A 21475-nucleotide genomic window follows, 5' to 3' on the forward strand; every position below is an offset into this window, starting at 1 on the left:
GTAAAAAGACTTTTTTGGATTTGGGAGAACTCGTCATATATCATGAATACTACTTGTTCTGTTGGATATATAAATTGTGAGTGTTTTATACCGTTAATCGAGTTTCTTCTGTATTTTTTAGTCTTTTTACTGAGTTTGAGCTTATCGATCAGATCATTCACTTCACCGTTGTCCTTGTGCCTGGTTTAAGAAATCCTTCCTGACAGTTTTGTGAATATTTTCCCAAGATTTTTTCCTACATGTCCTACATACATTACTTTTAACACTGAGATGTTCTCACCTGTGTAGAATTCATTTTTTTCTCCACAAGAGTGATTGAAATATATGGTGAATGTTTAAATAAAAAACTTTATTACAGTAAAAGGCACACAACCATTAATCCCCCTCAAAATACTCCTCTCACCCAACCACACTGATCACATTGCTCTTGTCTTTTGCAGAGCAGGTCTGGAAGTCTTCTTTCATGTTTTTTGAGGTGTAATAAAAAATACAGTGCGTGCTGCTGCCAAGTGCCATCCAATGGAAAGGCAGGCTTGTAAAAAGCACGGCACGTCCTCCTCCACCTCATTCTTTTGGCTCTTCTTCAAGGTCAAAATAAACATGAAAGGTAAAAATGTTTTGAATTGAATGAGACATGGAGGCAGCCAGGACACTCATGAAAGAGGACTTCCAGAACTGCTCCAGAAAGTGGCAAGAACTAGGGTGTATTTGAACCCAGGGGCAGTATTTTGAGTGAGATCAATGGCAATGTGTCTTTTACTGTAATAAATTTAAAATATAAGCATTCACCATAGTTTTCAATCATGCCTCATATTTTAAGACAAACATACCATTGCTTCTTTTCCCATGTACATGCCCCCAACACCATTTATTGAAAGCTTCTCTGATTCCTGTAATTATGAGCACCAAACTTCCCAGTAAGACTCCTGTCTGATGTGCATGGATATATACGGACTGTTGTGTTCTATTGCTCTTGTTTCTATCTCTATGCTATTTCAATTATTAAACCTCTGGTAGGATGAATACTTGTTCTTTTCCCCCTCTTTTCTTCTTTTCATCTTTATAACGGATTCAGTAAAATACGTTGCCCAATGTGTTTCCTTTTTATTCCACAGGAAATTTGGGATCGCCTTGATGCATTCTACAAAACATTCTGCTGAGATTATTTGAACACTGACTTTATTTAGATAAAACTCGAGTATGATGTAGTTTAATGTGCTCTTCTTGAGTGGTCTGATGGCTTTTGTCTTTTGAATATACCTTGCTCCCGTCAATATGGGACCTTCCCATCACCCTTCCCTTTGTTCTGCGGTCAGGCTGGGCCCTGGCTTTGCTGGACTTTCCAGAACACATTTACATGCTCTGTGTGCCTGGCTTCTGCTCTGCTCAAGGCTTGTGTGTCTTCTCTGTTGTCACTTCCGTCTGCAGTTCGTTCGCTGTTGTGGCTGAGTAGTGTTCTATTGTGCACCAGGATCTGCTTACCTGTCCCCTATCCACAGATACTTAGGTCCTTCACTGTTTATTCCTGGTGACTGCACATGAGACTGCAATGAATATTCTGGAGAGGGCTTTGTGTTGATATTCATTCTGTCTCTCCTGGGAAGGGACCAGATGTGGGAAACCAAGCTATAGGGCAAGTGATGCCTAACGTCTCTCTCTCTCTCTCTCTCTCTCTCTCTCTCTCCTATCTCTCCCCCGCACCCCACACCACTGAACTGTTTGAACAGTGGCCATGCTGTACTGCTTTGCCCACACAAGAGTTCTATTTCTTCCATATCCTCGACAACACTTGCTAAATTTGTCTCATTTCCCTGATGACTAATAATATTAATAATACCGTTACTTTCATGTGCTTATTTGCCCTCTGTATTTTTTAGGTAGACCCTTGCTATGTTGCTCAGAGCAACCTCAAAGTCTTGAGCTCAGGCGATCCTCTTGCCTCAGCCTCCTGAGTAGCTGAGGCTATAGGTGTGTACCACCATACCTAGCTGGCCTCTGTACATCTTCCATGGTATAACTTGAATGTGTATGTTAAATATTTTTGCCTATTTTGTGCTAAATCATTTGTCTTATTAAATTTTAAGCGTTCTTTCGATATATGATTTGTAATTGTTTCTTCCCAGCCAGTGGTTTATGTTTTTATTCTCTTAAAAGTATCTCTTGAGAAGTATTTTATATTACATGAAGTCCAGTTTTCTTTTTTCTTTTTTTGGGGGGGGTACCAGGGATTGAACTCGGGTCCTTGCGCTTGCAAGGCAGGCCACCGAAACACTGAGCTAAATCCCCGGCCCAAAGTCCAGTTTTCTGATAGATTGTATGTTTGGTGTACCATCAAGCTGTCCACATCCAGCTCACAGTCACACCATCTTCTCCCATGTCCACTTATATACGTGCATTTTATGGCCTTGGTCAGTAAGGCTAAGGGTCTTCAAGCAGCCCTCTTTCAACAGAGAAAAATAGAATTTGTTAGTGTTAGTAACTTAATTCTTTGACTGTCTTTTAAAAAACAAGTGTTTGCAAAGGACAGTGTATCTATAGGTCTTTGGAGTAAGACCTGAAATCAGTCTGGTTCTACCATTTTCTTCTGGTGCATTCTCAGACAAGTCACCTCACCAGTCCCTGTAAGGCGAGAGTAGTAATCACAGATCATCTCCGTAATGATTAAAAAAGTATTTGCAGAGAAGTTCCTGAAGAGCCTTGCCTTACACAGGAACTTGGGAATTGTTAGTTTTCTCTTCTATCCGAAGTCACTAGAATCCCAAAGGTGGGCCATTAATGCCCACAAGTGACTCTGACACAGAATGACCCTAAGGAAGGAGCCAATGTCAGATACCACTGAGGGCAGGTTCTGTAAGTAGGTCCATCATACAGCTGGTCTGGGGGTTCACAGTTCAGAGCAAAGTCGTTTTTATTTTAATGAAAATTTGAGAGGCAGTTACAATAGTTATACATATACACACCAACTTAATAACTGTTAGTCATGGAAAACAATGAAACAAGAAATACAAACAATGACTTATCCACAGCACAGTTCACATCCATAAGAAAGATTAAGAGAGATGATTAAGTGCTTGTTCACTGAAGCCTGCTTGTGAGATCTTTTTCTTTTCTTTAAGAAAACCGATTGTTAAATTAGATGAAGCAAGCTGTTCTGCTCCTGCCCAGCCTGTGAAGCCTCAGTTTTGCTAGTTGGGCGAGCATGCATGGTTCTCATTGCACGGCTCATGGCTGGTCCTTGCTTGTGTGCGGGACACTGAGCCTTCCTCAATGACCAGGGCCTGCCTCCTCCTGCACCAGGCTGTTTGGAGCACTGAAACCCGCAGGTGTGGCTAACCTAGGGATACGATCACTGTACTGACGCAGCAGACTCGTGTAAACTGTTAGGGACCGGCACAGCCCCTCCCCCAGCACTGTTCTCTAGTCACAAAGTAACCAGCAGGCTGAACCTGATATGTAGGGAAGTGAAGGAGAATGTGGCTCCTGTGACGATCTGTCACTCCCTGAACAGAGATAACAACAAAGCCAGAGCAAAGGACAGTGCAGGCTAGAACATGCAGCCAGCATGTTCTAGAACCTTCCCAGCCACCATCACCATTACTGGCCAGCCCTGGTGAAGCCTCAGTGTGTCATCACTGACGGTAGTGATGGTGGAGCCCTCAGCCTGAGGAGAAGCTGGGAAATGTTGGGGAGAGAGGAAGTGACTTACTGCTACAGGAAGCTACGTGCCTCCCTTTATCTAGCAATGACCTGTCTCCGGCAGCAGGGGGCCTGGCTGGGCACAGGCTGCAGACCAAGCACACATCAGAGCTCAATGGCACCACGGCCTCCTGGGCGAGCTGGATGGGATGGGTGCATGCGGTTCTTTTCCAAACCAGGACACTAAGCCTTCAGTTCAGGGCTGTATTCTTTTCCACTGTCTCATGCACTCCTGTGAGCTCTGTCAAGAACTGGGCTTTTCCCTGTCAATCCTTGTCTATTTTCTTACTGTCTATAAGATGGCTTCTGAGAATCACAATGAAATGCAGAGTAAGGGACAGAAAAGACAAAGGGCTCACACCACCCATCAGAACCCATTGTGGTCGCCGCCCAGCTTTCAGGACAAGGCAGGGAGGGAGGAGGTTGGGCCTTGGTGGTCACTACTGTCCTTGGGCTGTGCCTCCCAGGACCAGAAATCCTTCACTGCTGATGTTAGAGAAGCAGATGGGAAGTGGGTGGGAGCAAGATCCTCTCTGCTGGTTTCAGATCCCTCAGGGCTCAGCAAAGACCACCAGGACAGCGGCACAGTTGGCTGCTCTCTGGTGTCACCCAACTGTCCTCTGACATACAGAGGGCAGAAATGAACCTTCCAAACTCACAAGCTAAAGGCCATACCAAGTCTATTTCCTTTTCACTGAGAAATACTTTTTTGCTTCAAAAGCTAGTTTTGTGCCTTCTGGCGGGGGGAAAGATTATGCTTGTTGCCCAGGGTAAGCCCCGTGCTGGGCACTGAGAGGGTGCTGGGTGGCACCAGAAGGAGCCCAACCTGTGGCTGCCCATGGTTACTCCCATTTCCCCAGCAGTTAGAGCTCCTCTGAGGATAGAGCAAACACGTGCATCTACACCCAGAAACCCAATCACCGCTGTCTGCTGGACTAAAAGCTGCACTATAGACTGCAGTACCGGGGCTCAGCTGCTCTCAGAATGGGGATCACAGAAGGCCAGGTCCTAGGGGAGGGCATCCTGCTGATGAAGGCTGGCTTTTGACAGGAAAGCCTGGGCACCAGGCAGAGCTTCCGGGGAACCAGAGCAGTGGCCCTGCTCTTCCCTGCACTGGGGTTCCCTCCACTCACTCATTCCCCTGACCTCAAGGATCCACTGGCAGGGACATGGTGCCATGCAGAGTGTCTGCAGGGACGCTTGGAGGGACCCCATGGCTTTCCCAAGGGTGGGCTCCTCTCTCCCATGTGGGCAGCAGCAGGCTGATGGGTGGTGGTGGGAGAATGAGGTGACTGGTGGGAAAAGAGGCAAAAGACGGGGTGGAGACAGCCCTCACCCAGGAAGGGTGCAAGAGGAGGCAGGCGACTGTGAAAGCCAAACATAGTAAGCCAGGAACCTTGGGCTCAACGGGCAGCAGGCAGAGGCTTCTGGAAGTCAGCCAGAACTCCTGTCTTGAGACCACCGGGGACTCAGGGCCCTGGACACTGTGTGGCAGGAGCAGATCTGCCATTAGAGTCAGAGCCCTGTCCTCTGCCTTGCAGACCTGTGTGCTCTGTGTCCCTCTGGGGGACAGAGAATCAGGTGCCCTCTCCAGACAGAAGCTGCTCCCATCCACTCCAGGAAGTGGCCCAGGAGGCCAGGCATTCTGGCCCTGCTGTTGCTGAGAGATGTGAGTGATCCCTGGGGCTCTGAGAAGAGAACAGGGCTTCTACTCTTACACAGAGGAGCTTGGTTCCAAAGCAGAGGCAAAGACTGAAGAACTGAACCCTCAGAGTGAGCAGGTCCCCAGCCCTGGCGACACCGTGGAAGGGCAAGCCTGTTGGTCCCCCCCACCTGCTGCCCTGCGCCAGCAATCTCAGCGAGGACACTGCAGAGTACTGGGAGGGGCAGGGGCTGTGTATTCTGGTTCTCAGTCTCCTTATGGTCTGAATTCTGCACACCCACTCTGGCCACATACAACAGACATGAGGCACAACATGCAAAGCACAAACATCCACGTCACAATGGGCCCACAGGCACAAGAGCAGGGCAGTGGGCATCCTTGAGTCCCCACACTCCTTGGGTCCGGGTGTGACAAAGGCCCTGACCATCCCTGCCTCCTACCCCACCCCAGGCCACCAGCCAGCAGCTGTGAAAAGCAAGCAGAAGCTGATTCCAGAGTCCCAGGCAGGCCTGCTGCTGCTCTGAGTATCAAGTGAACTCCGTACGGTGGACACCGCCTAAAAGGAAATATTCATAGCTGAGTCTGGGGGCCAGAGAGCTCATCTCCCGAGCACGCACAGAGCAAATACAATAAATACAACCAAGCCCCAGATGTCCAGCCGGGCCCTGGTCAGTAGCAACAGAGAAGCCACAGCTATGGGTGAGAGCTGAGTAGTGCCATGCCTGGGGGCGTGCAGGGACAAGGGCACTGTGGTGGGTCCTGCGGCAGGGCAAGTTGGGTGTTGATGTCACAGCGTGGTGGCCCCGCACAGGGAAGCCTTGCTCTGCCCCACAGCTACTCAGAAAAGGGCGGGAACATGCCTAGGTCGGCAAAGTCCTCGATGTTATAATTGCCAGTCCCCTGGGTTGGGTCTCCTGGCATGGGCAGCATGTCCTGCAGAAGAAAAGAGAACAAGCCATAGGGGTCAGCGTCTCTGCCCCGAAAACCAGGAACATCCCCGAGCCCCACCCGCCACTCACCCTCGTGGCCACCTGTCTAGTGGGTGGCTGGGAGAGCACCCCAGCCTGTGAAGCGCAGTCCCTGGGACTGTTTAACTGGGGCTGGCAGGCCAGCAGGTGACATCTTTGTCCTCTGACATTGGGCCGGGGATCAAGGTGGGCAAGAGAGACCCAGCCCAGAGCCTCACAGACAGCAAAACATAACAAAAATGCAGTGCCGGGCGGAACAGAGCAGGGGTGTGATCCCGAGGGCAGGACCACATCCCTGAGGGCCAGACTCCAGTTCCCCAAGATGCTTTGCCCTGCAAGGGCTCTGGACTCAGACTAACCGTCAGAAAACAGGAGCAGCAATTGCCAGTGTCTCACTGGGTGTTCTGTCAAAGCCCAGCTCCTGTGATCGTCTGTGAGAAAAGAATTCTGTGGACAAATAAGTTTGGGAAACAAGGCATACTTGGCCTACCTCCTAGAAGTCTAGAATTCTCACTGGGATAATAAAGGTTCTGATATGTCCTGCAGGAAAGAAACTGAGTAACTCTGTTTAACCAGTGTCTCATAAACTTATTTGACCAAGAATTCTTTTCAGCATCGTGACCTTGGTTTGCAAATTCTGCCTGGTGGGGCCTCTCTGGAGGAGGCCAGAATCCCAGCTGTGCAGAGGAGCCAGAGGCTGGGTCAGGGCTCCCTGCAGGCTGAAAAGGGCACTGCCTCAGTGGGGCCCCGAGGGACACCTGGCTATGGACCCTTCTCTGTTAGGACACTTCTTGCTCTGGCCTCAGGACATCTCAGGATGAGTATGAAGCTACTGAGGACCCTCAGGAGGGAGGAGGCGATCTGAGGAACTCAATGTGGCTGCCTCCTTCACCTTGCCTTGCACTGGTGTAGAGGTGTACAGCTCTGGCTGAGGGTCCCTGGGCTCACAGCCTGCCCAGAGCCTTTAGGGAAAGTGTTCTTGCTGAGCCAAAGCACTGACTGGGGTAGAAGCAATGCCCATCCCACTGCCTGAGTCTGCCCAGGCGCAGAGGAAACCTGCCGGCCTGTCCTGGGTATGGCGCAGGGGGAAGGCAGCAGGGCAGCTGGAGGCCTGTGCTCTGGGGACCCTGTGCGCCCTCCCAGGCCAGCCCCTCAGCCTCTGCTCTGCACCTCTCCAGGCAACCCCGGCACTGGGCAGGGAGGGGCACCCAGTGCAGCCTCCCCTGCGTGTTGCCTCAAAGGCACCTGCGGGCCATACTATTCCTGCCTTCCTCTAGCTCAGGGCAGCCAGAACTTTGCTGGCTCAGTAGGGTCAGGCAGCGTGCGGCAGGATGAGGGGGAAAGGAAGCAGAGAGAAGGCGCCGGTACCTAGGAGAAGGCGGTGCTCGCTCGATTTACCTGGAACACTTCAGTCTGGCCAGGCTGCTGGTGGGAGTGCTGCTCACCGCTCTGCTGCCCGTGGTGCTGGCTCTGCCACTGCGACCAGACCTCTGAGGGCCTCCCCTGGAACTGCCCGCTGCTCTGTCCACTCTCAGCTGAAAGAGCCGACGCATGGGACACTGCCTTAAAATTTGCCCCTGGCTCCGTGACACCTAAGAACCACCACGGCTTGGAGGGCCCAGTTGGGTCCCTTCTTCCTATGACCTGGAGCACGGCCCCATTCCTGCATGCAGAGGGCTCCCCACTCCCATTCCTGAAAGGCACATTTGCCGCAGAGCAGCTCTCCCACCTACCCTGAATGAAGGAAGATGAGCCAGGTAGGTAGGAGACCTGGAGCCCTCAGCTCTGACTGAGGATGTCCTTTAAGCCCCGGAGCCTCCCACACTTCTTGTGCCCATTTATGGAGGCCTCTGTCCTAGGACCGTGGACCTAGGTCTGGGGCAGTAAGACATCCACAGAGGCCACAGTGGATGAGAGAGGCCCCCTCTTCAAGGGCAGCCCTGCCCTCCAGATGCCACAGGCCACTCTCCAGGTACCACTGCCAGGGCAGAGGTCTCCCAGGTTTCCTGAGAACCGCCAGCCTCACACATGGCCCTCCTCACCCCAGCTGGGCCCTCCAATGTCCCCCAGGCCTTGCTGAGGCCCCACCATCTCTCTCCTGCCCAGCTCTGGCCAAGAGCTTTTCAGCTGGCCTATGAGGGAAAGATCCAGACACCGCTCAGATGGAAGACACGCTCCTCTGTGAGGATCTGCAACTTGGTTTACAAACGAGAATGGCTTTGCTTCTGTCTACAGTTTATGAAAAATACCCAAGTGGGACAATAGAAAATAGAAAAATGAATAGAATGTGGTCTAAAATGTCTTTGAGATTCAGCCAACAAGTGCTCTTAAGGAAAAAATAGCCTTTAAGGCAGATACAGTAAGGCATATCACACCTTAGGAACCTTTGCCATTTTAAATCACTGGACAATACTGCTCACGCAGTGTTCATTAGGAGGAGCAGTGGGCTGTCCATCCTGCGCAGTCTCGCCCTTTCTCAGAGCCAGGCTGGCCACAGGCACACACCACTCCTATTCTGGGTAACCCTCAGGTGAGGTCAGAAGTGCTCAGGGCTAAGTCTACTCCCAGCTCACGCTTGCTGCTTGAGACACAAAGGGCTTCAATACAACTCATGCTCCTAACACCTCTTCATAATGAGAACAGCCAGCAAAGAGCTCTGTGAAATGCAGGAGGGCATACCGTTCCTTGCTGCAGCCTGAGACCCAAGCCCACTGGGCCCAGAGGATTCTGCTGCAGGATAAGCTCCGGGAGCAGGCAGTGAAAGGCTTGATCTGAACTGGGCCAGTGATGTCTGACTAAATAACGACATGACCTCCTGGAGACCTGCAGTGCACACACAAGTCATCAGGCGGTGATGCACACACAGGCTTCTCTCTGGAAGGATGCCAGTGGTCCCTGACATCTAAAAAGGGCATGTGTGTAGTCACACGAGCTGGGTTCTTTTATGTGTGGCTACTGAGCAAAACCTAGGCTCCTGCCACTGTGGCTGAATGCCTGGACCACCCACCAAGCTGGGTCTCCTGGCAGATTGTGTTACAGCAGCCACCACCTGGGCCAGCTGGGGGGTCTCCAGAAACTGGGTCAGAATCTTGAAGAGCTTGTGCTTTCCTATGTTACAGAGGCAGGATGGCATTTTCCTTTCTTTTAACTGAAGTTTGATGCTATAATTTCACTCTTTTCCCTGGGTGCCTCAGCTGATTTAGAAATTGCCCTAAGACTCAAGACTCATTTGAGATCCTGCTCAGAGGTGGCTATGGGATTGGTTTATCTCAGTATTTCAGCCAAGAGTGATTGTGTTAGCCTTGGAGAATATGTGGCAATGTGCAGACATTTCCTGTTATCCTAAATAGTAGAATACTAGTAGGTAGAGACTGAGGTTGCTGGCAAACACCCTACAATAAAGAGATTGGCCCTCCCAGCAAAGAATTATCCAATCCTCAAGTCTAGTGTAGAGGTTGAGATAAAGTCAACAGAGAACACCAGAGGGGCATCTCATTCTCTTATAAATCCCTTCCAGGCCATCTCAGCCAGGACCAGCCACTCCCCAGGCTTCTTGGCTAGCACTAACTTGTGGGAACAGAGAGGTCTAGTCTGCAAATGTTTCAAGACTATCAGGATCCTGTCCTCTCCCTCCCTGAGCGCCCCCTCTCCTGCTCCTCTCTAATTATGCATCCTAACTCTCACCTTGAAAATAGCCAGACACATCCTTCCATTTCCTTCTCAAAGTCATTCTGGCTGGGTGGGGTGGCCAGGTGGGTGTGGCTCTTAAAGAAAGGCGATGTCACGGATATGTCTCTTGCGCTTTCGGTTCACCTGCCATGACCTGACTTGATCTGTGCAGACCTGATATGATGTGTCACGCAGGAATGAGTTTCTTTTGCTACCTCATCCTGAACAGAAGGGCATGAATAAGAAGACATGGATGTGTCCGTGCTTGCTGTTATCTGGAAGCAAACTGCTAAGAAAGTACTGTGCCACCTTAGCAAAAGTTAGGGAATGAAAATCTGGTCTCTGCTGCACTTTGGAGCCACTTCTGTCTCTGAGACCTTTTGTGCTTGGCTCCTTACATTTCCACAAGAAACACTATATTGATGTCAGTGAGCAGAGTCTGGTGGCAGTTCAAACAGAGAAGCTGACAACTAGGGATACGGATCACACACATCTCTGTAGCTACCATCTTATTGCCTCACAGCTCTAAATTCTCCCTCCTTGCTTGGTTTGTAATCCTGTAAACCAGTGGTTCCTAACCTTTTTGGCACCAGGGACCAGTTTCATGAAAGATCATTTTTCCATGATGGGGTGAGGTGGTTTGGGGAAGATTCGAGCACATCACATTTATTGTACACTTTACTTCTATTATTATAACACAGTAATATATAATAAAATAATCATATGACTCAACCATAATGCAGAGTCCGTGAAAGTCCTGAGCTTGTTTTCCATCAACTAGATGCCCTCGTCTGGGGGTGACGTTACGCAGTGACACCTGAAGTACGTTGTTGATATCCAGTCTACTCTGTAATCTCATTTTGGTTGCTATCACTGAAGAAAACCCTGCTTCACAAAGACAGGATGCTGGAAATGGAAGGAGGCTTTTCAGTGATTTAGTGGCAGTTTCGGGATATTCTTCCTTGGCTTTAATCCTGAAGGCAAGGAGATTTGAAGTTGTCTCAAACACACTTTGAAGGCCACATTCATATTTTATCTCAAACAATCAATCCTCTTCCAGTATGAAAAAAGTCAGTCCACCTGGCTTATTCACAAATGGTTTGTAGACCCATTCCTTCCCAATTCTGGAGTCTTTTGCAGTTAGGAAGTAATGCTCACACTATTTTGGAAGCTGAGATAGGCGATCGTGTACCAGCTGGGAGAAAGAAAGCCCTGGCTCAGTCTCTTTCAAAATCTCTGCTAATGTTTGAACCATTAAAAATCCCATGGTTCACTCATCATATCCACAATTCCAGTTTGGCTTTGAATGTAGCCACTTTATTGCTGACTTGAATATAGTTTCATTATCCCCTGAAGTGATATTCACTGAACACATTGAATACATTAATGTCATACAAGTAAGTCCATTCTACGTCACTGAAATGTGTTACCAGTGCTGTCTGTTTTTCTAACAGAAATCTCTGGAGTGGCTCTCCTAATTCAGAATCCATTGCCAGTGATCTACCTTTAGAAAGCCACCTCACTTCTGGGTATAAAGGGAGACATGTGCTCTGCTTCTACCTCCTCACCAGGCTGCCCAGACAGACATTAACAGCATGTACTTTATGAATATGTTGATAATTTCAATCATATCCTGCAAAACGCTGGTAAGCTCAGGTGACATTTTTCAGGTAGCCAGCATTTGTCTATGGACAACACAATGTATAGACACACATTCAGAAGTAATCTCTCTGACCCAAGTAGTGAAGCCAGAAACCTGTCCAGTCATGACAGCTGCTTCTTCCAACACAAATCCAACGCAAAATGGCCAGTTCACTTTTCCTGTTATGTAAGCATTCAAAGACATGAATAGTTCTGCAGCCATGGTGCTGGTTGGCAATAAAAGTACACACAACACAGCCTCACACACCTCCTCCTGAAAAACATACCGCACAGAAAGCATTGTTTCTTTGTCCTTGAGTTTATATTGGTGACTCACCAACTTGCAGTTCATTCCACAATGACTCCTTAATCCTGTCTAACAAGAGAAACACATTTCACCTTTTGAACCACAGCCCAGCCTAAAAGTTCATGACAATGTCCTCAGCAGCAGGTAGGGTCAACTCTTCATCAACAGTACAGGGTTTCTTAGCTTTAGTAATGCTGTTAGCCACTCGGAGACGATGCTCTCAGCATAGATACATTCAATGAAGTGGCAGTCTTCAATAATTACATCTGTTCCTCATGTTTACATGTGTTTCCTTTTGGAAAACTCTAAGAATTGTCTATTAGTGCAGTGTGTTTGGTCTCCATGTAGAGAGGCAGCTTTGAAGGTTTCATGGCTTTGTTGGCTACCTGATCACCACATATTACACAAAGGAGGCTTGGAATATATGCTACCTGTTGCAGTGAATTCAAATTTTAAGTTGGATTCTTGGTATTTTCTTTTAAATGCAGCTTTCTTTTTATTGGCAATCTAAGAGTCTTCTGCTGTCTCATCATTATGTCTTTCCTTCTTTTCAAAAAAAAAGCTCTCCAAGGCTGTTTTTTACTCATTTTGGCTAGGGTTAGCTTGTGGGCTTATTGAAACTGTCACTAAAACAAGTGAAGTCCTAATGAAAGTGGTTAAAAAAATGGAGAGGTTATGCATCAACTAAAATAAGTGTTGGATTCTGACAAAGCTTGTCACAGGAAGCAGCTGTACAACTGAAGCATATCAACTCACCTGCTGCTATACAGCCTGCCAGCAGATGTAACTCAATTGTCACTTTCCACTTATTATTAGTAGGGTTTTGATCGGAGTCTGCAAGCAATTGATTTATTACAGTTTCTGTGCAGTCAGACCTCTCTGCTAATTTTCATCTGGATTAGCAGCTGCTCCCCAGAATTAGCATCACCACCTCAGCTCCACCTCAGATCATCAGGCACTTGGATTCTCATAAGGAGCACACAACTAGATCCCTTGCAATGTGCACTCCACAGTAATGTTTGAGCTTCTCTGAGAATCTAATGCTGATGCTGATCTGACAAGAGATGGAGCTCAGGTAGTGACTGCAGCAATAATGAGTGGCTGTAAGTGCAGACGAACCTTCACTCACTGGACCACCATTCACCTCCTGCTGGGTGTGCTGGCTCTTAATAGGACACGGACTGGTACTGGTCCATGTCCCTGGGGTTGGGGATCTCTGCTGTAAACACATTTCCTAAGCCATCTTTTGCAAAATTAGGTTCAGTCAGTGGAGGGTGTTGGAGAGACAGGCTGAGCCCAGCAGAGGAGGGGGGCTTCTCCCTTCATGGCCAAGTAGCTTTTTTTGTTTTAAAGCAATGGGCAATTGCTCCAGGGGATTCACTTTTCACCCTGTTTCTCTGCCTCCAGTTAGCCAGTCTACCTACAGGCAGTGTCCTTCTGTTTGTGGATGAATCTGGGCCACCTGGTGGGTGACATCTACAGATTCTGGCCACCTGTGCCCTCTAGAGGTCTGCTCAGATAGCAGGATCACAGCCACAGCTGGTGCCCTGCAAGTCTGCCAGTCAGCCCTGCATCTACTGGGCATTTGTGCCTTTTCAATGAAGGCCAAGCCTCAGGCTTTACAGGGCTGGATCTCCTCTTCCAAGATCTTACTTCTGTTTTGTGTACTCCCCCTCCATTTTAGGCCAGGAAGCTGCCGCTCACGTTGGCTTTTCCTGTATTCCTCAGGCTCCTCTGTTACCAGATCTTATTAAACATCCCCCTTAAAGTCACTGGCGTGGTTCCTGTCTCCTGACACAGTCTGGCAGGCACACGTCTTCCCACTGTATCATCATGAAAATAAACAGCCGAGCTGGACAGAGCTCACCATGCCAGGGGGTTTGTGGATTCCTACTTCTGCTTCTGGATGCCACTTTTCACATGACTTGGTGTTTGCTGTGACCCGAACCAAAATGAAAGAGAGGCTAAGGCTGTGACACTGTCTAGCTTGGGACCTCAGCAGACTTGAGTGGGAGAAACGCTCAGATGGAAACCAACCTGTAGGGCACAGAAGGGAGCAAAGGGCCCCTCAGGGTGTGAACTTAGGCCACAAAGCCACCCAAGGAGCCCAGCTGCTGCTAAAGTACTGGCACAAGGTGACATGTTATGTTTGCCGCCCCACAATGTCACCCCTGGGCTGTCACTGGGTGCCTGCTGGATCATCCAGTCAGAGTACAAGGCCAGAACTGGTTGCTGTGTCTGGGCTCCAATGCCAGGTGACCAGCTGGGGCCATGTCCCGTGGGGGCACTGTCATGTTTGGGAGCCCGGCTGTGTCCACTATGGCCATGGGCCTACACCAGACTGGCACAGCTGCCCCCTTCCGATGTACACACGATGGTTTTAATGGCTAGTTTAACCTTCACAGAATTGATGCTCGGTGGCGCCTGCTTGGTGCCTTCTCACTGTGCAGCTTCCTGCACCTCCCTGCTGGCCCCGACCCCTTGGTTCTCTTCCTGGACACTTCTCCTCCCTGCTTCCTGATGCCCTGCGGAGCCGCAGCTGACCTCGCTCAGCAGCCTCTTCTCCGACCCCCAGTCTGCCTGGTGTGCATCCCCCCCATCAGAGGCCAGGCCAGCCACGCCTGAGTGCACCCTCCCCACTGCCCTGCTCTGCAGCTCCATCCTCATCTCAGCCTGGCTCCCACTACTGCATCTGCCTCTCACACCACTTCTGTCTGATTCACCATGGGGGCCAGTGTGAGGCCCCGACAAGGCTCCAGCTCCCTCCACGTTAATGCAGATGAAGGCCCTGTCAATTCTGAACCCCGCTGGCTGAAAGGTGCTGGGCTCTGTTCCTGATGATCCTGGATTCCCTGCTCGGCTCCCTACACATGATTCTACTCTCACTGGCTATGAAGCTTTGCGCCTCAGTTTATTTACCTGTGAAATGGGAATGATGATAAACTTTCTCTTAGGGCTAGGCAAACATTAAATGAATTGAAATGGTTGGGGCAGGAGCAGCCTGGCCACCATGGCTATGGCCATAACAAGAGGCTACGAGGCACGTGAGACAGACTTGTGACCATGCTAGCCTCCTGCAGACCTGGCATCCTTCTTCCCTTGACTTGCCAGGGCCCATCTCTGAGTGGTGCACTGTGCCCCGTGCCCTCCCTGTTTCCACACAGGGCCCAGCTCTCACAAAGGCCTAGGTGAGTAAATCAGTGCCAGCAGGTAGCCACAGCTTCCGGGATGGCCTAAGCACCCACGGCACCCTGAGCCTTTTAAGACCACCTAGGGAGGAGGCCGCAAGGGTTTCTCCCTACCCAGGCGAGGGTCAGGTGCAGAGCCTGTTCTCATGCATGACAACAGGTAGGGGAATCTAAGACCTCGGCCTCAGGATGGTGTGAGCCGGGGCCTGGCTGACCTGAATGCCTGGTAGAGGCCTCTTTCTTCCTGGAGTGCACAGGTCCTCTCATCTCAGGGCCACTGAGCCACATGGCAAAGACACATAGAGATGGCACATGCACACCTGCCACTCATACGGGGGCTGATGTAGGAGGACAACTGACTCCTGGGGATGAACAGGTGACCAGAAATGCTGAGCCCAGGCCCCAGGATAAGAGCAGAAGTACAGCCACAGATGGGGGATGTCAGAGGGTGAGGGCGGCTGAGGACCCCACACCATGGGCTGAGCTGGTAAGGCTGACAGAAAAGCCACTTAAACTAAAGCTCACAACTTGCCATGTGGAAACTTGGATGTCCAGGCTCAGGGTCACACCTCCCAGCTGGGTGTCACACATCACTAGGACCCTCTTCTGTGGCATGGGGTGCTGGCTCAGGGACAGACATTAACCCCGAGGAATGCCCAGGGCAGAGGACCCTCTACAGCCTGAGGTTTCATTAACAAAGCTGAGGATGGGACGTTGTTCTCATATGCTATGTGATCTCTCTCTTGCAATATTTTTTCCCCTTGCAATACTGAATAAAGAGCTTTACAGTGTTAGTACAGTTGCTCATATCTGCATTCGATAGTTTCTGAAACAAGATGACAGTGTTTTGACTTGGGGACCTGACAGTCCTTGCAAGGGACACAAAGGGTGACAACAGCAGTTAGGTGCCATCAGAGCATGGAACACAGTCCCCATCCCTTGAAAATGATAAAGTCAAATCACAGGGCGAAGTCTAAGCATCCAGCATCTCAGGAGCACCATGAACCTCCTCTTTCTGCCCAGAGAGAGCAAAGGCTCCTAGAAACTCAGGACCTCGTCCTGATACTCTGGGAATGCAGACAGCTCCTAAACAGGATGCTGAGAAAGCATTTTTGTGGCTCCCAAGAACGCGTCCCTTCCTTCCCACCTACCGAACCCTGGAGTCCTGTTGGCAAGACTGGAGTAGGCATTTCCACTTGGTGAGGAGGTGGCCGGGCTGGAGAGAGGGCTGTAGGAAGCCGGGTCCGCTGGGTAGGTATGGCTCGTCCCAATTCCAAAGGGAGATGACTGGGTCTTACTGGACTGCGAAGGGATTTGCTATCATCAGGATGAGACATCACCAGCCACCTCCTCCTGCTAACCCCGGTCGATGCCCTGCAGGTGCTCCTGGCAGTGGCAGGGCCTGCTCTGGGTCAACTGGGACTCCCATGGCCCTCAGAGCTGTCTGGGCACAGGTCCTGGACACTGAAGTAAGTCTGGCTGAAGTCACCCCCAAGGAAACAATGAGTTGAGTTCCCTAGTTCCCACAGGTGAACACCACAAGCTCCCTCACCCAGTAATACCTGTCCGCCCTCCCAGCAACTGTGAGAGACCTGGGATGCATCCTGGTGGGTGGTCAGCTCTCATCAGCAGTGCTGACTGGCCCTCAGAGCTGGGGCCCAAAGAAGCACATCACAATGCTCTGGGCTCTGGGACCCCAGGGCTATACCTGTCCCGGGAAGGGTGGACGGCTCCCTGTCCATGCAGCCTGACTCTGACTTAGCTGCCGGGAGATCTGGGTCATGTTCTGGCCCGTCGATGATGAGGACTGAATATCATTCACTCCAGGCACGTGAACCACTGAAGAGCTAGAAGAGAGGTAAGTGTGTTTATCCAGAGGGAAGCCATGCTCTCGCCCAGCAGCCTGCCCTGGCCCTGCCCAGCAGTCCTGTCACATCTAGTTTGTTTGTGTGCTCAGCCTCCTCCAGGGCCTCATGGCCTCTCATCTGCTTAGCCTCATCCCTTCTTCTTGACACGACCTGGTTCTCACAAAGAGAAAAATAATCTCAGAATGTCAATATACTCTTTGTGCTCTGGCTAACTGTCCCTTTGGGGTGCCTAGAAGGTTTGAAGCTGTACGGGGCCATTTAGTTCCTAACAGAAACGCCAGCCTGTCCAGTGACCTGCTGGCTGGGGCTCAGTCCCACACCTCAGAGCACACCAGTGTGGCCCTCTCTGCCTCATTTCCATTTAACGTGGCAAGTCTTCATCAGGCCACATGTGTCGCCCCATGGGCACTCTCTGTATGGCCTCTGCAGGTCTAATCTTGGACACTGTACCTGCTCCCAGACATGCATCTACACTGCTGGCGACCCCTACAGGAGACATTTGCAGCTCTTCCGATGGCACCATCAGCTGCTCACTAACAATGGAAAGGTGGGCAAGACCTCCATATTGTCTCAGGCCCTTCCTCCTGCCTCCCTGGGACAGATGCAGCGAACAGGTCCAGACGCGGGGTGCCAGAAAAGAACCGGTGGAGTGTGAGGGTCCAATCCCAGTAGAGCTTAATGCAGGTAGGTGTTCAGCCCAGTTTTGAAATGGAGGCAGGTAACAGACCCATGCAAATGATTGGGTGCAATTTTGCTGTGTTCTAACATTTATTTCTCTATGTTATCCAATCCTTAAAGCCTCGAAACGGGTACAATTTCTAACATGGTGTGAAACACCATTCTCATCTTCCTGAGGTCTGAACTCAACATAGGGTTCCTTCCCCCTTTTCCTCCTGGTGAATGTAGACTCTAGAGGGCATTTTCTGATCATTGTTCTTCAGGGGCGCTCTGGCACCCCAATGCCCTCAGTGCCCTTCCCAGGACACAGATGAGGGCCCTAGCAAAGGCACCCTGGCTGAAAGGAATGGGGTTCATGGGCCACAGTACCGGTCCCTGTGCCTAGCCCTTCAGGTCCCTAGGGCTGTATGACACAGGCAGGCCAGGACCTGTGGGGCTACAGCAGAAGGTCTCTGGGTGAAGACACACTAGAACCATTCTTCTAGGGGCATAGTCTACTTATGACTGAGACAGGCACTGGAACCCTTCGTGCCATGAACCAGCTCAGGCCCTTTGAATTTACAGAATATTCTGCCCATTTGGTGGGTTTTAGCCCTAACAGGCATTTCTCTACCCATCCACTCACCCCTCATTCAGCCCCAATCCATCCACCACACATCCTCCTACCCACCCATCCACACAGCAATCTATCCACCATCCATCCACAGGTCCATTCACCCACCCATCCATCCACCCATCCACATACCAGTCCATCCATCCACCCATCTATGTATCCACACAACCATCCATCCATCTACTCACCTATCCATCCCACATACTAGCACTGCAAGTGCCACTCCTACGCCAGGCTCTGCAGTTACTGGATGCTCTTTGGATTTTTTCCCCCACACAGCTAGCAGTCTCAATTCTGCCCTTCTTCCACCACTGCCCTCCACGGCACCCCATTCACTCATTTCTATGACTCAGGACAGTGACAAGCTGGACTGTAAACCTTTGGTATCCTCACCCCTGCACTCTGCCCCACACTGCCCCACAGAACTTTATGGTCCCACTGCTGTTAAGTTGTTCTTTTTCTAAAACCACCAATGATAAAGTCCCAGTTCCCTAACTATGGCCCCTGGAAGTGTGGGTTCACTGTCTGCTGCCCCGCCCAAACCTCCCTGATATTCCTGCCTCCTGGGCTGTTCTCTGCACACTCCTCACACCCAAGGCATTGTTCCCTTCTTGGGGGACAGAACCTGATTCTGGTTCCAGGGCAGCTGGCCTTCTCTGCACACCACCTCAGGCTGGCCCCTTGTCTGCCCTTGACCTTGACGCCCCTTTTCTCCCACCACCGCTCCCTGCCTACTTCCTTCTGCTGGCAGCAAGTGCTTGAGGACATCAGGGCAGGGACCTAGCAGGGCCAGCACAGCCTGTGCCATCAGTGTGCGTGGATTGGCTGAGTTGTACAGCAGCACTGCTTGGCAGAGGAATTCCTTGGCAGAGGAATGGCCTGTGGCAAGGAGGGTCAGGGAAATACCTCAGCAGCCCTATTCTCTTAGGCAGCCCCACCGGCTGACCCTGGTCCTAGCCTGCATCTGGAGCTCTGGTCAAACTCCCTAGTATGGGCCACAGGAGGGCTCCACCCTGTCAGACACAGGGTCTGGAACACATTTTCTGGGAGTGACACCTTCCCCAAGGGCTGCCATCTGTCCTTGCTCAGTCCCCAGTACAAAGTGTAGCTGTCTAACCTCCAGGGATGACCTCTGGGCCTCTTCAATGATCTAAAATGCCCTGAGGCTGAGAACCAAGCCTGGGTTAGTTCTGGCCCTCATCTGTCCTTCTGTGGTCCTTCGGCTGAAGGCTAGACAAGATGGGTCTAGGCCTCTCTTCCTTGAACTTGGACACAGTCCCCAAAGGCCAGGGAATGGGGTGATTTCCGACACCTGTCAGCTGTCCCGGCTCTGCCTCCCCACCCCACCATGGCTGGAACCAATCCCTTCCTTCTCCCCAGTCGGACACAGCCAGCACCCCAGGACTCTTGGTCTGGTTGCAGAGCAAGAAGCACTGGCTGTCCTGTGCAGCTGGCAGAGTGGAGCTCCGAGACCAGGTCTGCCCTGAGGAGTGTCACCCCATCTACCCACCATACCTGAAGGCCTTTCCTGAGTGTCCAGGAGGGAATGGGCTTCCCTGGGAGTAGATCTGCTGGGCTCCTGCTGCCGAGGCAGAGCTCATCATCTTCTTCTCCGCTAGGAAAACCAGAGTAGGTATCATATGTGAGGGTTCCTGCCAGAACAGCATGGGCGGCCAGCCCAGCACAGGCCCAGGCAGGGCGTGGGGCACAGGAGGGAGCCCCTAGCTGCTGCTCCTGCCTCCTTGGATGGCCACAGCTACCTGCAAGCCAAGCCGTCTGTGAGAGCTGGGAAGATCAGAGACTGAAGGACCTCACTTTATGCCCCTTCCCACCCATGGATGGATACAAGCAACAAGCAGCAGGTGTGGATGTATGGCTGAGGAGGGCAGGGCAGCATCCACAGTACCCACAATGACCCTCAGCCCCACCCTGGACCCTGCTCTGTCCTGCGGATGAGGAGTCCCTCGGGCATACTTTTAACCTGCTGCCTCAGTTTTCCCTCCTGAAAGAAAGTAGTAATCAGAGTCTTTTCCCCATAGGGCTGTGGTGGGAACCCAGGGTGTGAACAGAGTTGAGTGCTTAGAACTGAGCATGGTGACAGAGCCAAGAGCATCTGATGTCGCTGTTTGTAGCAGATGAGGAAAACAAGGCTTGCTCTGTGCAGTCAGGAGACAGCACAGGAGGGCCCAGGCTTGCACCCCAGCCTGCAAGGGCTGCAGTGGGTGGTAGAGATTCTACATGAGGAAGCAGGCTCATGGCCCAGGGAGAAACAGGCACAGGAACAAGAACAGACACAGGCCCAGTCAGCAGCCCTTAACTTCAACACATCCCTGCTGGTCACTGGTACCCAGGCTCGGGGACACACTCTCCTACTGCCCCAGAATCTCATAAAACCTCTCTAACCCCCACCATCTCTGCCCACAGCAAGAAGCTAGAAGCAGGACATAAGGACCAGCTGCAGGGCAATCTCTCTACATCCGGACTCTGGCCTGTGTGTGCCCTCTGTCTCGGTGTGCTGCAGCAGCTGTGCTTGGTGAATGCTCAGGCTCATGGCTTGGGGCTGAGGACTGTGCCTGGGCCAGCGAGCCCACACGTGTGCATAGCCTCTAAGATGCCTCTGTGCGGAGGAGCCTAGAGCGGCTTCCCAACTCACTGGCTTTGCTCAGTGAGGCTGTGTGACAGTGCAAGTCCTTAAGGTCAGAGGTGCTCAGGGTCCTGGGTGAGCATCTCTGCCCAGTCCCAGGCCATCAGCTCTGGGATGAGGAGCGGGAGAAGAGGACAGATGAGGCTAAAACCTGCAGGAATGAGGTGGACTTAAGCCCTTTGCAGTCTATACACTAAAAGCAAGTCCCTTCTTTTTCTTAAGATTCTTGGTAGTTTGGATAAATAATAAAAATTGTTTGGCTAGCTACTCTAGAACATTAGTCATTAGCAGGACTCAAGATAATGTGCACATGTGTGTATGTGTATTTATGTGTGTATATAATTCAATCTTTTTATCTTCATTATTTTGATCTACCTGCTTTGTAAAGATGAAGACAGGCTCATAGAGATTGTCCACTACAATTTAGCTTTATCAGTGCCTTCCTGCAATTGTAATGATTTGGGCTTTCCTATGTTCCGGTATTTCTATTCTCATTTTAGGTTGCTTCTTCCACATGCACGGCCCAGCCTCTCTGCCCAT

General features: G+C 50.8%; 1 protein-coding gene across 11 annotated transcripts in view; it reads right to left on the reverse strand.

Annotated features, from left to right (window-relative positions):
* Positions 1–2875: 2875 nt before the first annotated feature.
* Positions 2876–21475, reverse strand: part of Arnt2 (aryl hydrocarbon receptor nuclear translocator 2) — a 113900-nt gene continuing 95300 nt past the window's right edge. For 6 of the 11 annotated variants that reach the window (XM_019207074.1, XM_019207077.2, XM_019207071.2 and 3 more), the window contains 6 exons: positions 19807–19906; positions 16841–16979; positions 16284–16434; positions 11975–12013; positions 7726–7862; positions 2876–6292 (listed from right to left, as the gene is read on the reverse strand). In XM_019207074.1, the coding sequence (XP_019062619.1) occupies positions 6194–6292; positions 7726–7862; positions 11975–12013; positions 16284–16434; positions 16841–16979; positions 19807–19906 (665 nt within the window). In that variant the 3' untranslated portion in view covers positions 2876–6193. The other 5 variants (XM_019207072.2, XM_010621194.2, XM_010621196.2 and 2 more) reach the window with 5 other exon arrangements.

This window comes from Fukomys damarensis, unplaced genomic scaffold (genome assembly GCF_012274545.1).
Source record: "Fukomys damarensis isolate Sample0158 unplaced genomic scaffold, DMR_v1.0_HiC HiC_scaffold_7, whole genome shotgun sequence".
NCBI classification, from domain to species: domain Eukaryota; kingdom Metazoa; phylum Chordata; class Mammalia; order Rodentia; family Bathyergidae; genus Fukomys; species Fukomys damarensis.